At 41.1% G+C, this 18,388-nt stretch overlaps 1 protein-coding gene across 1 annotated transcript in view; it reads left to right on the forward strand.

Annotated features, from left to right (window-relative positions):
- The window catches only part of LOC117521623 (NACHT, LRR and PYD domains-containing protein 12-like), a 177,440-nt gene that overhangs the window by 124,388 nt on the left and 34,664 nt on the right, over positions 1 to 18,388 (forward strand). The window contains exons 10-12 of the mRNA XM_034182961.1: positions 2,435 to 2,608; positions 4,987 to 5,160; positions 16,850 to 17,023. Coding sequence (XP_034038852.1) covers positions 2,435 to 2,608; positions 4,987 to 5,160; positions 16,850 to 17,023 — 522 coding nt within the window. The remainder of the gene's footprint in view (positions 1 to 2,434; positions 2,609 to 4,986; positions 5,161 to 16,849; positions 17,024 to 18,388) is intronic.

Below are 18,388 nucleotides of genomic sequence, written 5' to 3' on the forward strand. Positions count from 1 at the left end.
TAATATGTATATGGATTTACAGTGAATGAACCACGGCTGACTCACATTAAAGGAACTGTTACATCTACAAACAAGAGCTCTTTTTTTTTGTACATTTAACCGCTGCATTTTTTACAGGAATTCCCTGGTAACCACAGCTGCCAGTATTTTTCTGTAAAAACAACAGTCTTTTATTACAGTGTACGATGGGTGATGTTACAGACTTCTGACCCGATCAGCTGACAAAGATAACGAATTCCCTCGGCTGTGAATCTATATCTTTCATAGAGAATATCATCTGGGTATGTCAGCGGATTCTGGCGGTCTTTAAAAACCCTTGCCCTGTGAAGAGAGCCCCTCACAGTTTGTGCCCCAATATCAAATAGATCATCCAGGTAGGCCGGCATTGTCTTCGGAGTGATGCAGGTGGATTGCCTGTACTTATAAGGGGTTTGGTTAAGCGTAAACCTCACGCTAACCTGGAACATAACCTGCTCGGAGCAGGTTTGGCGCACGGCGTAAGTTGCCATGGTAGCATGCCTCGATCGAAACCTATCCACCTTTCGTAGTACGGGTTAACCGGGAAGTTACTCCATACGTCATCAACTTACTCCTGAAGTTAACCTGATAAGCCAGTAACCCCGCTTCGTAGTACAGGCCCCAGGAATGGGAGGTTTCAAACCCCAAATGCAAAGACAGACTCAGATGGATCAGTGACAAAAGCCCAGGTGATTTATTACAGTTAAAGTGAAAACTAACAAAAGATTCCAAGTGGAATGAAGAAAACTGTGAGGGAATCAGGATTCAAAAAGAAAAAAAAAAGTAATTCTTCTCAGAGGGGAAAATCAGAAAGCAGTACTCACAAACTGGAGGGTCGAACAAAGCTCTGTTACCATCAACCAAAAGACAAACAATGGACTCACAAAGAAAAGACAAACCTGCAATGTTATAAATAAACCAGCTAATCAACCCAGGTGTTAATGATTAAGTACTTGTAGACAGGTGAGGAAACAAGAATAACCACAAAAGGGAAACAACAAAAGCATTACCAAAAGACAGAGTATAACATAAGACCCTCAAACAATCAAATAAACCTCTAAGAAATAATTGCAAACCGAAGGAGTGAATGGAGACACTTAACACAGAACACTAAAAGAACAAACAAACACGAGGAAATATCTAAACAACAAAAAGGATATTACAAGACAGAAAATGCAAAAGGCATCAGATGAGGGAGAAGTCAGGATCCAAAAGTAACATGTGATTAAGAAGAACAAAACTCACTGTGACCAATAACAAAATACGACGACCATGTAAACATAATCATCATCCACATAACCAGGTAATCCAAAACTAATGAAGAAGGGAAATACAGGCAGAGTGGACAGTGGACATGAGACACAAGAGATGAAGTGAAGAGGACAAAGCAGGAGGAGGCCAACAGGTGCACAGGGTGGAACACACACACACACACACACACACACACACACACACACACACACACACACACACACACACACACACACACACACACACACACACACACACACACACACACAAGCAAGTGCACAGTACTTCATCCATGCACAATAAGCACAGAAAGTAAAACGTGCAACAGGAAGACAACCAGGTAAACGAAGAGGACTCAGAGGAGGAACAGATCTAATCAATACACACAAGACAGATGACTAGAGGGTGAAATTAAACATGCAACAGACTAGAAAGGAACATGAACATAACAATCCTCAAAAGAACCCCAGCCGGCCGGGCCGCTGGGCGGAACAACTACAGAAACAAACACTTTCAGATTTGACTCGGTGTTCTAAAGGAGTAAGTCCTACATTGGTCCTGAGATCTGTTTGTGCCGGTGCTTATCTCTGGATTCCATAATGTCTAGTGGATGAGAGTCTACAACTCCCTGTGGACGGGACGTCAGTTACTTCCCCAGCCAGGGCCAGAACCCATTTACAGCTGGGTGGACTGAGACAAAATGGTAAATGGACTGAATTTATATAGCACTTTACCATCTGCATCAGACGCTCAAAGCACTTTACAATAATGCCTCACATTCACCAGGATGTCAGGGTGCTGCCATACAAGGCACTCAAAACACACTGGGAGCAACCAGGGGATTAAGGACCTTGGCCAAGGGCCCTTTATGATTTTCTGGTCAGGCTGGGATTTGAACCAGTGATCCTCTGGTCTCAAACCCAACGCTTAACCACTAGTCCATCACCTCCCCTTGAAAGATTATATCTTGTCCGAGGACACAGACAGATAAAGTATGTGAGACTCAAACGCAGGTCTACATATTGAGAGTCCAGCTCCTTATCCACTCAGCTACCTGCTCCACAGTGTTCCACAGCTGGTTTAAGAATCCTCTCTGAGGTGCAGAACAAACTGAACCTTTACATGACGTTACAAATCTTTTTATTGTTGATTATTTTCTCTGCAGGTTATCTGTCTGTAATCTGTCAGAGAGAAGCTGTGAAGTTCTGTCTTCAGTTCTCAGCTCTCAGTCCTCCAGTCTGACAGAACTGGACCTGAGTAACAACCAGCTGAAGGATTCAGGAGTGAAGCTGCTGTCTGCTGGACTGGAGAGTCCACACTGTCACCTGGACACTCTCAGGTCAGGATTTACTTTCTGCTTCAAATGTTTCTCTGAATTCTAAACTGTTTCATCAGCTTGAGATGAGTGTATTTATTCTTGAGTACAGTTTTTGGGTTGGTGAAGTTGGAGTTGGAAAAAGGGACCTCTTTCACACCTCATGCTTTTAAGGGCATGAAGAGTTTCTTCAGGAGTTGGGCTTCGGCTAAATGCAACACTATCTTCTGTTGGTAAATGACTGATCACTTCCTCGTCCTCCATGATTGGGTTGATGTTCAAGAGATCCTCAAAATGTTCTTTCCATTGAGCACTGATGTTATCTCTGGTCTTCAGCAGGCTCAAGCCTTCCTGGCTTTGAAGAGGTCCTTGTCCTTTGGTGGAGGGGCCATAGATTGCTTTATATATATATATATATATATATATATATATATATATATATATATATACACACACACACACACACATACTGTATTGCTGGTTAAAAATGACAAGTAAATGTGGAAACAAAGTTTTTTTATCAGGAATGTGTAAAGTGCTCTTTAATGGTGGCCAGCAGTCGCGATCCAACATCAATTACTGTTTGATAGAATCGACCCCAACACATTAATGTGAACATGAAAATACAATTAATAATTTGGTTTTACAGGGAAGGTGTTAGGAATGGGACCAGGAATGAGAGGTTTCTAACCCCAAATGCAAAAGCAGAATCAGATGGATCAGTGACAAAAACCCAGGTATTTATTACAGTCAAAGTGAGAAGGAACAAAAGCTTACAAGTGGAATGAAGAAAACTGTGAGAGAATCAGGATTCAAAAAGGGGAAAAACAAACAAACAAAAAAAAAAATTCTTCTCAGAGGGGAAAATCAGAAACCAGTTACTCACAGACTGGAGGGTAGAACAAAGCTCTGTTACCATCAACCAAAAGACAAACAATGAACTAGCAAAGAAAAGACAAACGGGAATGGTATTAATAAACCAGCTAATCAACCCAGGTGTTAATGATTAAGACACTTGAGACAGGTGAGGAAACAAGTATAACCACAAAAGAGCAGCAACAACAAAAACATTACCAAAAGACAGAGTATAACATAAGACCCTCAAACAATCACATAAACCTCTAAGAAGTAAATTCAAACCTAAGGAGCGAATGGAGACACTTAACACAGAACACTAAAAGAACAAACAAACACGAGGAAATATCTAAACAACAAAAATGATATTACAAGACAGAAAATGCAAAAGGCATCAGATGAGGGAGAAGTCAGGATCCAAAAGTAACATGTGATTAAGAAGAACAAAACTCACTGTGACCAATAACAAAATACAACGACCATGTAAAACATCATCCACATAACCAGGTAATCCAAAACTAATGAAGAAGGGAAATACAGGCAGAGTGGACAGTGGACGTGAGACACAAGAGATGAAGTGAAGAGGACGAGGACGAAGGAGGAGGAGGACAACAGGTGCACAGGGTGGAATACACACACACGTGCAAGTGCACAGTACTTCATCCATGCACACACACATGCACAATAATCACAGAAAGTAAAAAGTGCAACAGGAAGACAACCAGGTAAACGGAGAGGAGTCAGAGGAGGAACAGATCTAATCAATACACATGAGACAGATGACCAGAGGGTGAAATTAAACATGCAACAGACTAGAAAGGAACATGAACATAACAATCCTCAAAAGAACCCCAGCTGGGTGGGTCACTGGGCGGAACAACTACAGAAACAAACAGTTTCAGGTTTGACTCAGTGTTCTAAAGGAGTAAGTCCTACATTGGTCCTGAGATTTGTTTGTGTCGGTGCTTATCTCTGGATTCCATAATGTCTAGTGGATGAGAGTCTACAACTCCCTGTGGATGGGATGTCAGTTACTTCCCCAGCCAGGGTCAGAACCCATTTACAGCTGGGTGGACTGAGACAAAATGGTAAATGGACTGAATTTATATAGCACTTTTCCATCTGTATCAGACACTCAAAACACTTTACAATAATGCCTCACATTCACCCCGATGTCAGGGTGCTGCCATACAAGGTGCTCACTACACACCGGGAGCAACTAGGGGATTAAGGACCTTGGCCAAGGGTCCTTAGTGATTTTCTGGTCAGGCTGGGATTTGAACCAAGGACCCTTTGGTCTCAAGAGCAACACTTAACCACTAGACCATCACCTCCCCTTGAGAGATTATGTCTTGTCCAAGCACACAGACAGATGAAGTGAGTGGGACTCAAACGCAGGTTTACATATTGACAGTCCAGCTCCTTATCCACTCAGCTACCTGCTCTACAGTGTTCCACAGCTGGTTTATGGATCCTGTCTGAGGTGGAGAACAAACTGAACCTTTACATGATGACACAAATCTTTTTCTTGATTATTTTCTCTGCAGGTTGTCTGTCTGTAATCTGTCAGAGAGAAGCTGTGAAGTTCTGTCTTCAGTTCTCAGCTCTCAGTCCTCCAGTCTGACAGAACTGGACCTGAGTAACAACCAGCTCAAGGATTCAGGAGTGAAGCTGCTGTCTGCTGGACTGGAGAGTCCACACTGTCACCTGGACACTCTCAGGTCAGGATTTAGTTTTTATTTCAAATGTTTCTCTGAATTCTAAACTGTTTCATCAGATTCAGTTTCACATCAACACTCAGATATGTCGTCTGAACCAGAACTAAAGAACAGGTGGGACACTCTTCTCCTTCTTCTCTCAAAGTGATGGTTATAGAGGTGACCCTAAAACCTCCTAGAGGAGGAGACCAATTTCAAATCCTCAGAGAAATGTTTTGGATCAGTAGACTTAAGATCACAACTTTTCCTGGACTGAATGTTGAATGTGACTTTTGTCTGTTTTTGTGATTTGTGGACTCACATTGATGGGTATTTTAATTTTTTTTTTTTTTTCTAGCTTGTGTGTCTCTATTTAAACTCTGAATTTTAAAATGGTCTGTTGTTCAGTGTGTTTTTAGTTTCTGGATACCTATTTGCTGATCCTCTTGTCAGTCATGTGACCTGTGACACACTAGGAAAGCTCCACCCATCTAACACCCATGGGTGCCTTTTTAAACCTTTGTTTCCTTCCTGGTTTTGTGCTATTATGTTTGCAGTGTTTAGGCCCCTGTGTTTTTAATTTTTGCCATGTTTAATTAAAGGCTTTTTGATATGTTTTTCTTTAACAGAGTGCTTTTGTTATTTTTCTTGTTGGTATTTTAACCAAACCCAACTAAAACTCAACAATTTGCAGCATTTTTCGGCATGTGACATACATTTTAGAATGAGCAGAAACATTCCGATGACTGACAAAGGGAAACAGACCTGCTCCATCCAAAAACGAAGCTTCTGAGCTGCCTTTCGAAAGTGATGGCTCAGAGTTACAGACAGGAGATGACACACTTCACCCCGAAATGCTTAACTTTTTCAGAGTGTCACATTTTGAAACCTAAAGTGTGGTGACGTGCTGTTTGTGTGATTGCTGGTTTACTGAAGCTGTGGACATGGACGTGGGGTCATCTCCATGATGCGGTTTTTGACAGACTTCCTGACATCCAGATTCGATTTGTTACATTGGAAAAAGTCCGAATACATTATTTCCAGGAGTTAATGGACATTGTTTAACGTTTCACAATGGTGAGAGAACTAAAGGCGAAGCTGCAACTGGCAATTGTGTGTGTGCGTGCTTCTTTGATTGTGTGGAGTTTACCCCTTTTGTGTTTTGTGGAAAGCTTTTTTTTTTACTCTGAGAGACTGTGAATTTGGAACTTGAATGTGTGTGTGCTGCAAAGCTCGCTGTGTGTGTGTGTGTGTGTGTGTGTGTGTGTGTGTGTGTGTGTGTGTGTGTGTGCATGCTGCTCATTGCTCTTGCACGTCAGTCAACCCGTGTTGCATTCAATGCCACTGGTAAAATCGACACCTCATCCGTGAGGTGTCGATTTTACCAGTCAACGTGAATGCAACATAGGTGAGCTGTTCCTGAATTGATGTGCTGCTGCTGCAATGCATTATGGGAGTTCAGCCTTTGGGCTTTTTTTTTTTAAATTATTACTGATATTGTAGTACATGTTGGTTTAGCAGTGTTGTTCGTGTTGTAGATTTGTTGTGGTTTTCTAGTTCAAGTAATATAGTCCGTTTGGTGAAGACGAGTTTTGTTGTCACTATGAGTGAAAGTGCCTGGCGATTGATGTATTTGGCCACCGTTTGTGTTGTGTATGAAAAGTAAATGGCATTTCTTTACAGCAGTTAGTACAATGCATGAAGACAAAAGCTCTGGCATGTTTTTCCATGCATTTTGCCACATTGTGTAATATAGGGACAACTTGTGTCTTCTTCTGATAAACATGATGATGGTGTTTAATTTTTTTTGTGTAATTACTTTTCGTGTGTTCATTTTGGGTTTGTGATTGCCTTTGAATTTACTCAGAAGCCACTGTGGTGCTTAAATTCAAAACTGGCTCATCATTAGCCGACAGTGTAATGAGTCACTACGAAAAGTTAGTGATTAGTTGTAAATTCTGCTCAATTTTTTTGCAGTTTATTGGTTTATTGTTAAAAAAGTTACCTTTTCAGTTAAGGCATTAGAGATTACCAAAGCTAACTTTTTGTTGAGCTGTTTCCACTCCTGGCCAGCGGTAGAAACACAAACCAAGTCCTTCTGACTTGTAACATGCTGTACAGTACTGACCTGAACAACTCAGTGGAAACGGGGCTGTCAGCACACTGACTACATGGTCATGATCTGACAGCTGCATTAATGTGTTCAACATATCCATCGTATGCCAGCATTTTTAACACGGTCAGCATACACTGGCTAAATCATCAAGGTGCGACAGGGCCATTAGGTTCAATTCCCACCAAAGTTGTGGTGGCCTCATTTATAAAACATTGTGTTGGCTTCATGCTAAAAGTATTCATATGAACAGAAGACAAAAAATGACAAAAAAAAAAATAAATACTTATACAACCATTTGTACACACACCTGCAAGCAAAATCATGTTTAATAATAAAACACAAATTTGAATCATGTGCATGTTGATCTGCTTCATGTCCCGCCCTCGACACGCCCACATTCAGTCACAAATGGTCACCTCATGAATATTCAAACAGACGTGAAGCCTGAACCTGAACTTATCAAGAAAGAGCAGGACAAGAAACTTTTCTGAAACAGAAATCAAAGCGCTTGTGTACAATCAGATAAAAGCAATAAATACAGAGTAGTAACACTAGGTGGCGAAAGTGAGCCAACAATTAATTATGAATCCAACCATTCATAGGGATCATTTACTCATTGTGTACCAGGTTTCTTCTGAATTTTGACATTTTGCTGACTTATGGACAGACTGTAACTTTCAGAAGCTTTAAGAAACTTTAAAAATCTTCACTCAAGAACCAGAATGAAACTTTCCAGATAACAGAATAAGTAAATCATTATTTATCATTCGTTGCTGTGAAGTAATCGTGTTGATGTCTTTATTAAGCTAAAATCTCAACAAATAACATTTGTGGAGCAAAAATGTGGACCGAATTTTAGTATCAGATTGAACTGCTAACAGTGCTAATGGTGAAAACATACAAAATTAAATAACATGAACATTTACTTCAATGGAAATACTGCAGCACAGACTTCTCAAATGGTCCACGAGGAGAATAAACTGCACAACAAGCTGTTCTATACCAGATATTTGGAATTAAATGCTCAGAAAGGAGAGACACAGTCTGAACACAAAACGTAGCAGCCTCTCCTAGCATGGCTCAAGAATCACCTCACAATTATTCACAATGCTATAGAAAACATGGTAAAGTGATGAGGTATTTAAAAACAGAAGAAATGGAAAAAAAAATCACCTCTTTATACTTGTTGTGGAGGGGTAACTGTCTGTGGACACCAAAACTGTTGTTCCTGGCTGCAAACATGTTTATTTCTGCTCTAAAGTTGGACATTTAAACATGGGCTTCTGTGGAAAGTCACTCCTTTTAGGAGTCAGCCTCAAATGGCCAATCAAGGCAAAATTGTCAACTTCCGGGTTTTCTTCATTTCCTGTGGGTGGAGGTTGGGGCTTGGTTCTTGGGTACTGCATTGCAGCTGCACAATCCTCTAATGTGTCTAATGTGATTAGAACAGGTTAAATGCAGAGGATTCATTTCCCTTCAGGGATCTAAAAATTTTATCTGACCTTATTCAATAACACATTACTGTTAACAGATAAATATATCTGATGTATGTACAAAAGTCAGGTGTGGGAGTGCCCACCTATAACATTTCATGTCAGCCCAATCTCACATTTTTTTTTTTTTTTTTTGTGGTCCTTGTTGGGTATTTTCGCCTCCAAACATTCTTAAATCCTTGATAAGACAAACAGAGTCAAGAAACACCAGTGAGACAGAATGTCAATTTTAGCTCGCGAGGAGTGCAGTCAGGCTGTACACCAAAGCTACACTAAAGTCTGGCCTGCGCTCCTGCTCTTTTTATTGGAGAAGCCCTAACCACATCATAAAACTTGTCCTAAGGGTGGGGGGAACAACGCAAGACAAGTTTCTTCCTGTAAGATAAACACATACGTCAATAAGTGCAGCTGTAAGGAAAAACAGTTTCTTTCCTTTAATCTTATCGTCGAAGGTCAGCACATCCCGTTCGTTTGTTGCACTTATCATCTGTTCTGCATCTGCCTGGAGTGTCCTGTTCTTCACACTAAGCATCACATATCACAAGGCCATAAATTCACAACAGTCAAAACAATCTCCAGTTCTTTACTCCCAGTTCAGCCTGACCCCATCATGCTTCACTCCCAGTCGTTAGCGGCTACAAAAACAAAGTTGTATAATAATAACAAGTACATCCAGCTCTTCATTCCCAGTTCAGATTGACCCCAGCATGCTAAAACGAAGTTGAATAATATGTGCATTCTCAGGGTTATCTTAAGACTGGTGCAAAACAGCACAATAACGTTTTCATAAGAAAGAAGACAAAGGTACAAATGTTTACAGTGATAACATATATACAAAATCTTTAACATTCCCCTCCTGTTATCGCCTGTTAAACATATAGTAGGCATCACCCAGCGTAGCACTACTTTTGAGATTTTCACTAAGAGGTTCATCATGGTATGTTCTACAGGCTTACACCCCAGAGGTTATGTCATCATTGTCATCATCATCGGTGTCTGGGTCATCATACTTCCATTGGTCTGGGTACAGGTCATGAGAGCCCTCTTCCTCCTCGTCGTCGTTTTGCCCCAGGAGTGGATATGAAGCTGGTCCCCCTCCTGGTCCTGGACCTATTGCTGTGGTTATCATTCTATTTGCAAGGCCTCGAAGACATGGAATACAACAACATCCACACAATGTTAGAATCACAGCAAATACTGCTATAGACACTAATAGTGAAGAAATCAAAGACCTCCATTTCCCATCCCTTCCAGCCACCAATCCCAGCCTTCGGTGTTTACTCCACTGTGCTCTTTCATCTTCCTGTTCAACGTTCTCAGACCGTCGATGGCTTGAGTGAGGCTGCCATCTGCAGCTGTGTTGTTGGGAATGAATGTGCAGCATTGTTCTCCGAACATGGCACAAACACCTCCTTTTTCTGCCAACAACATATCCAGAGCAATACGGTTCTGGAAGGCCATAAGGGACGTGGCTTCTAACTGCGAATGGACAGCCTTAAACCCTTCCTCAGTCCAATTTCCTAATTTCTGTACATTGTAGTGGATGTAGTTTATTCTGTCCACGTTCTTATTAATTGAACACCACCAACAGATGGAGGATTCGAATCCAGCTGCTATCTGATCAGCCAGTTTATACTCGTCAGGCACTCCTCTGGGGACTCCTATCGCATCAATATATGTTGGATCTCCCACTCCTTTCCAATCTCTTTTTACTCTATGTCTGGCTATGCCTTTCTGCCAATCTTCAGGAATAAGAGAGGCTGTATATGTCATGACTTCTTCAGGTGTCATGGGCATGGCTTTAACTGGTAACAATAATGATATTAATGCACAATAACCTGACACATTTCTTGGCAGTCTGTCAAAGATTCTGTTATCACCACACCCAACACACACAACATTGACTGGGGGCTACGTCCGGGATCTCAACAATACCGGAGGTGTCCGGCGGGGGTCGTCAAGTCCAGACGTAAATCCTTGGCCAAGGTCCGATCGATTGATCGTGTCTGCAGTTGTCGACCGCCGTTGGCATCGTCTGGTTGATGAGATTTTCCCGAAGAAGACAGACAGGAAGTCGAGTCAGTGAGTAGAATTTCTTTGTAACAGTACTGAGTGAATGGTGATCAGATCACATAAACAGTTAAATTCCGCAAGCGATGATACAGAATCGTCTGTTAATGAAACACAGTTAAACTCTGTAAGGAGGTCGGACTCCTCTACGATGGCGAGGAACGCACGTAGTTAAATTCCGAAGGAGGGTGCGGACTCCTCTGTTTATATACGCGTACCGGTAGATCACATAAACAGTTAAACTCCGTAAACGATGGCGTGGAATCGTCTGTTAATGTAAAGCAGTTAAACTCCGCGAGGAGGGCGGACTCCTCTACGGTTGCGAGGAACGCACGTAGTTAAATTCCGGAAGGAGGGTACGGACTCCTCTGTTTTAAATACGAAGTAATACCGGTTTTGAGAATAAAAGTGTGAGAGTGTAATACTTTGGACAACGTAAGTGACAACCGTGTGTGTGGAAGCAGAGGCAAGTGATTCCGCTTCCTACGGGGAGGTGAAAGGAATCAACCACACGACGGCAAATTAATTGTCACGTCCAAAGAAAGTGAAAACTTCAGATTTAGAACACCCTAGGTGTGCCCCCGTCTGAAGTCCAAATTATAACAAAGAATAATAATAAAAATGGGGGGAAAGACGTCTAAAAATAAGGAAAATTTATCAACTGACGACTGGAAATTTATGGAAGCAAAAAATCCAAAAGCAACAAAGAAGTTGGAGACCTGGATAAATAAACATGACTTTGACGGACGACTGAACCTGACTAGTATTCAGAAGTTGAAGGAAAGGTTAGAAAAGGAACATAAAGGTGATGAGAAAAAAAAAAAAAAAAAACAGCAAGTAGGGGGTGATTTAGTGGCAGTTTGGGAGGAGGAAGCAGAGAACAGACAGAAGGGAGCAGAGAAAAGGAGACTAGAAAAAATGAGGAAAAAGAAAGGAGTAGGGAAAGCAGAGGAAGATGTAATAGTACAACAAGAACCACAAGAACCTCAGAAACAGGCGGCAGGACCGTCTGGAAAATCATTATATCCTCAGGTAGAGGACGAACCACAGCATTATGACTTAGCAGTAAAACCAAAAATAAAAATAGGAAAACCACAAACTCGTAGTCATACAAAATTACCGTCTGCACCACCAATGAATGAGACACATGAAGATGAAGAACAATGTCGCCACCTGACCTGCATGTCACAATGTGGCACAAAGACACTCCAGGTCCTGATGGTGACTATGAAAACAAATTGAAAGACATCTCACCTGTGAAGCTGACAATGACAGATTTGATTCATGATGGCAACTCCACAGCTGTCATAACAGTGACAGGTGCCACTGAAGATGTTTTAAAATTGAGATTCACAGGTATGCCATTACATGTGTCACTTTGTAAACCATATTTGACAGAATGGCAAGATTTGGGACTGACAGTCATGACAGCTTTGTCAGCCACTGATTGGAGCAGAGTTGGACCACGAACGGAGTTCAGCCCATCAACTAAATTGTATAAAGTGCCAGTTAATGTCTCATTAGTGCTGACAGCCGGAACACATATTGATGTGTCCACTTCACAATCCACTTTCTGATTTGATGTACAAAGATGATATTTCAATGTCAACTGTGCTGGAATGGAACAAAGATGCTGAGGAAGCTTTTGTAAAAGTCAAACAAACATTAGTGTCATCCACAGTTTTGGCACTACCAGATTATAGTAAACCATTCATTCAAACAGTTGATTGTAAGAATAAGTTCATGACTAGTGTTTTGGTACAAGTGTATGGCTCAAAATTAAGGCCAGTTGCCTACTACTCATCTAAATTGGATGCAGTAGCAAGTGCTTTACCACCATGCGTACAAGCTGTTGTTGCAGCCTCTATGGCTGTTCAAAGTAGCAGTAATGTTGTTCTATTCCATCAGCTGACATTGAAAGTTCCACATGCAGTTTCTGCACTTCTGTTGCAGACAAACATGAGCTTTTTGTCCCCAGCAAGACATCTTTCGTGCATGTCCTTGCTATTATCACAACCACACCTTACGGTACAGCGCTGTACAACATTGAATCCATCCACATTGATACCTTTACCTGAGGATGGTGAGCCGCACAATTGTCTTGATGTAGCAACAGTCTGTATGAAAGCACGCCCAGACCTCCAGGACACACCCATCCCAAACAGTACAATTGTGTATGTGGATGGATCCTCCACTAAAAATGCTTATGGACAAACACAATCTGGATATGCTGTTGTCACAAATTCAGAAGTATTGGATTCTACTTCGTTGTCATCATCATTCTCAGCACAAGCAGCTGAATTAGTAGCTCTAACTGCAGCTTGTCATTTATTTAAAGGAAAGGCTGTAACAATTTATACAGACAGCCAGTATGCTTTCAGCACAGTGCATGTGTTTGCAAGACTGTGGGAAGAGCGTGGAATGGTGACATCATCTGGAAAGCCAGTGACTCATGCCACTCTTTTAACAGCACTACTGAAAGCTGTGCAGTTACCACAGAACATTGCTATATGCAAATGTGCGGCTCACACCAAAGGCTCTGATATAGTTTCACAAGGAAATGATTTTGCTGACAGAGCTGCAAAGGCGGCAGCAGCAGCAGCTTCTTCTATTTTTGTTGTACAGGAAACCACTCCAGATTTGCATTTAGGTCACACACTGCTTGCTGAGATGCAACAGCAGGCACCTGAGAAAGAAAAGCAGATGTGGTTAAACAAAGGAGCTACATTCGCAAATGAATTGTACTTATGACCACAAAAGAAACCCATATTGCCAAAAAATATGTTTAAATGGGCGGCTATCATGAGCCATGGCGTGACGCATGTCTCATCAGGGGGTATGATGTCGCAATTACAATCTATTTTTTGTCTTTATGGGTTCGATGCATATGCAAAACAGCATTGTAGAGCATGCATGACATGTGCAAAACACAACTCACAGGGTAATTTGAGACCCCAAAGAGGCAAATTTCCAACACCACAATATCCCTTTCAAGTGATTCATATGGATTATATACAGCTGAGTAAACATGAAGGAAAAGAATTTTGTTTAGTCATAATTGATGCGTTCTCAAAATGGGTAGAATTGTTCCCCACAAAACATGCAGATGCACTTACAGTGGCTAAAGCATTGTGCAAAGACATCATTCCACGATTTGGAATACCAGAAACAGTCTATTCAGATAATGGAGCGCATTTTGTTAATACAATAGTGCAATACGTAGGAGAAGCGCTACAGATTAATCTCAAAAATCATTGTGCTTATCATCCACAAAGTGCCGGATTAGTGGAAAGGATGAATGGGACAGTAAAAAACAGACTTAGGAAGACAATGGAGGAAACAGGCAGACCATGGACACATTGTGTAGATTTGGTAAAAATGTACATAAACATAACTAGTACCATGGGGTTGACACCGTATGAAACATTGTTTGGCAGAAAATACAGATTGCCATATTATGGGCAAATTTGGGATGTACCTGAGGAAGCCAATTTGGCAGATTACATGAGGAAGATGTTAGAAAGACAACGAGGGAGAGTTTCAAACACTGATGATCCCATTTCTCCACAGGATGACCCTAAAGTGGTACCTGGAGACTGGGTGTTGATAAGAAGCATCAAGAGAAAACACTGGCATTCACCTAAGTGGGAAGGGCCCCATCAAGTACTACTCACAACACCCACAGCTTTGAAAATTGGGGAAAGAAGTACATGGATTCATTTAACTCACTGTAAGAAAGTCATTTCTGCAGACACAGACAAACAGTAAGAGCAGTAGGATAAGACTAGTAATAGTGTGTGAGCTTGGTGTTAAGATCCAGGTTAGACACGAAAGCTAGCAGAAGACATTAAGAAACCACTGTTCTGAACATAGGTGTGCTGTAGTGTGTAGAAATGGCGAAAGAAAAAAAAAAAAACAAAAGAACGAGGGTTCCTGGACCCTATGGACAGTCCTTATTATGCTACTTTTCTTTTTCGGATTGGGCTTATTATTAAAAGCCATAAGTGTCGGACACGACAATACAGGACACATCAACAAACTAAATAGGCCAAAAAGAGAGGACAAAGACCCCAATCCACTTATACCTGTAGGGCATCGATGTAGTAAACAAAGAGCATATCAATTTGGTGTACAGGCCTGCTTTCCCCGAAATGCTTCAGTAGTAATCAAAGTCCCTTTTACATCCTTGACACGGACACAGGATGATCAACAGGGATCATGGTATAGTGGCAGGACAAAGGGTGCATCCATAAGAAATACAAAAGACATGAAAACAGATGACTGGTTCCTAGTAACTACAGGAATTAGTGGACAAAATAACAATTGGCTTTTAATGGCAGAACAAGCAGGACTAGCTACAAAGAAGGACTGTGTTGTATGTATGGGACCCAGACCCATATTACAGGTAATACTGGCAGCATTACCCACAGACTGTCTGTTGACTGTAATGACACAGACATACATTGCAGCAAACAACAATTGTTCTAAGTGGGACAAGATATCCATTGACCAAATTGACTAAGATTAAACCTTTATTTTCAAGCAAAGTTGGGCATGCTAACCATACATGTGTAAACTTGACAGGGACAAGTAAGACTTTGGGTAGCTTAAACCACACTGCCTGGTGTAGTGGTATCATGCAAGATTCCCATTCTTGCGACCCGGGTTCGAATCCCGGACGAGCCCCCAGTCAATGTTGGGTATTTTCGCCTCCAAACATTCTTAAAACCTTGATAAGACAAACAGAGTCAAGAAACACCAATGAGACAGAATGTCAATTTTAGCTCGCGAGGAGTGCAGTCAGGCTGTACACCAAAGCTACACTAAAGTCTGGCCTGCGCTCCCGCTCTTTTTATTGGAGAAGCCCTAACCACATCATAAAACTTGTCCTAAGGGTGGGGGGAACAACGCAAGACAAGTTTCTTCCCGTAACATAAACACATACGTCAATAAGTGCAGCTGTAAGGAAAAACAGTTTCTTTCCTTTAATCTTATCGTCGAAGGTCAGCACATCCCGTTCGTTTGTTGCACTTATCATCTGTTCTGCATCTGCCTGGAGTGTCCTGTTCTTCACACTAAGCATCACATATCACAAGGCCATAAATTCACAACAGTCAAAACAATCTCCAGTTCTTTACTCCCAGTTCAGCCTGACCCCATCATGCTTCACTCCCAGTCGTTAGCGGCTACAAAAACAAAGTTGTATAATAATAACAAGTACATCCAGCTCTTCATTCCCAGTTCAGATTGACCCCAGCATGCTAAAACGAAGTTGAATAATATGTGCATTCTCAGGGTTATCTTAAGACTGGTGCAAAACAGCACAATAACGTTTTCATAAGAAAGAAGACAAAGGTACAAATGTTTAACAGTGATAACAAATATACAAAATCTTTAACAGTCCTGTCACAAAATATCCAGTTTTCGTGACAGGGTTTTTTTTTTAACTCACTATTACTAACCCAACTCCGACCCCTAACCATAACCACCCTGACTCCCCCACCCCTGCTCCTCCTTGACTTTGAATTTTGTGCAGCCATCACGGAATGAATGAGAATTAATTTGTGCTGCCGTGACGAAAATGAGGTGCTTTTCGTCACAATATTATGAACCAATAGATTAAAGTATATTTCATGCTCCTGAATCATGACTTACCGTGAGGTATGGACAGAGACCTTTCTTTGTGTCCACATGTCCAAATTTTCAGCAAACATTAGCTCCTAATGTTAAATCAATGAAAGTATTGATCAGTCATATCAAAGTGCACTGAGTAGGATTAAAGATGTCTTTAATCTCACTCAGTCTTTAATGCTGTTGATGTCTTTAATCAAAGACAGATCATGTGTTTTCTGTCTAACCAGGCTTCGTCCAGGTCTCCTGCTGGTCCAGTTAATAATCATCTTTGACTGAATAAAAACACTTTCAGGTTTGACTCAGTGTCCAAAGCTGGTTTATGGATCCTGTCTGAGGTCTAGAACAAACTGGAACCTTTGCATGACAACACAAATCTTTTTCTTGTTGATTTTGTCTTCAGGTTGAGTTTGTGTGATCTGTTAGAGAGAAGCTGTGAAGTTCTGTCTTCAGTTCTCAGCTCTCAGTCCTCCAGTCTGACAGAACTGGACCTGAGTAACAACGATCTGCAGGATTCAGGAGTGAAGCTGCTGTCTGCTGGACTGGAGAGTCCACACTGTCACGTGGAGACTCTCAGGTCAGGACTCATCAATGTGTGCAGCAGCTCCATAAATCAGAGTGAAGCTGCAGCTTTGCTCCCTGTCATGTTGTGTGAGTGTTGATGGATATCAGTGTTTGTAACCACAGTAATGAGCTCATCCTGCAGCAGACATCAGTGTGTCCGTGCTGCTGCAAAGTGGGGACGTCTTGACAGTGGTGGGCACAGATAATCAAAAAATTAACTTTGATAAAGATAAAACAATAAAGCACCCAAAAATATATCGGAAGTTACAGATAACCGATAAATTCCAATATTATTCCTGACACATCTATAACTAGTAGTAGAATAAATTTAATAGCTTATAATAATAAAAACAGATCACAACAAGAACACACTTTTCTTTCAACATTCTGCCCCTGTTGGAAGCTCTTGTTTATTACATAGCTCCCAGCACATAGACACTCTGAGAGCAGCCATAAAGCCAGCTCTCTATCAATTACCACTCTCCGGTCAGGCACAGGTCTTGAAAAATAAAGTCATGCTGACTTATGGTTTTGATTATAAATAACATTAATACCAATAGAATAACTCCATTAATGTCAATTATGTCATTTGTACAAAGTTAAAATATAACATATATCTTTTAATGTTGAATAATGCACTAATTCTGAGGTTTTGTAACAAACAGACGGATCGCAAAGGATTCTGGGTAAAAGTGCCTCTTTTTGGAGCGAGGCGGAGGGGAAGGCGAAGGGCTACAAACCCCTCCGTTTGGAGGGGTAGGAGGAGTTTACTGCTGTCTCTGAAAAAACAAACATGGTGCCGAAAGAGCCGCACAAATGAAACGGCTTTCATTACAAATTACGCTGTTTAGAAAGATATAACTTGCCAAAAAACTTTACAGGCAGTTGTCTATGACAGCAACGTGTCTGCTGCTGGATGCATGTTGCGTATGTTGTCGTTCTGAAGAATATCGTAACATTGCTCGTGCGCTGCGTTATAATTCATATACACACGAACGCTACGATAAGACACTTTTATATCTCACAATGGAGAAAATCATGATAAAGTGTAAGCACGTTAATTTGTATGTTCATGAATCTTTGGATAATATCAATCCCTGCTGTTGGATTTCAAGGTCTGTAACGTGTGTGTAGTTTGTAAACAAACAGAGCCCTGAACACACTCAGGTAGAAAATGAAAAGTTTCATCAATGGGAATAAGTTGGAAAATATATACACACATATGTATATGAGTAACACATAACCTGACGTCCTAATAGACTGATATTATTTGTAAAGGAAATTTCTAAAGGAAATAAGGCTGGATGCAAAAATGGGAGAATTTGAAAAAGAAACAAAAAAGCCATTTGCAAAGCCAAAAAGTTGATTTGACAGTCAT

This window comes from Thalassophryne amazonica, chromosome 12 (genome assembly GCF_902500255.1).
Source record: "Thalassophryne amazonica chromosome 12, fThaAma1.1, whole genome shotgun sequence".
Taxonomy (NCBI): Eukaryota; Metazoa; Chordata; class Actinopteri; order Batrachoidiformes; family Batrachoididae; genus Thalassophryne; species Thalassophryne amazonica.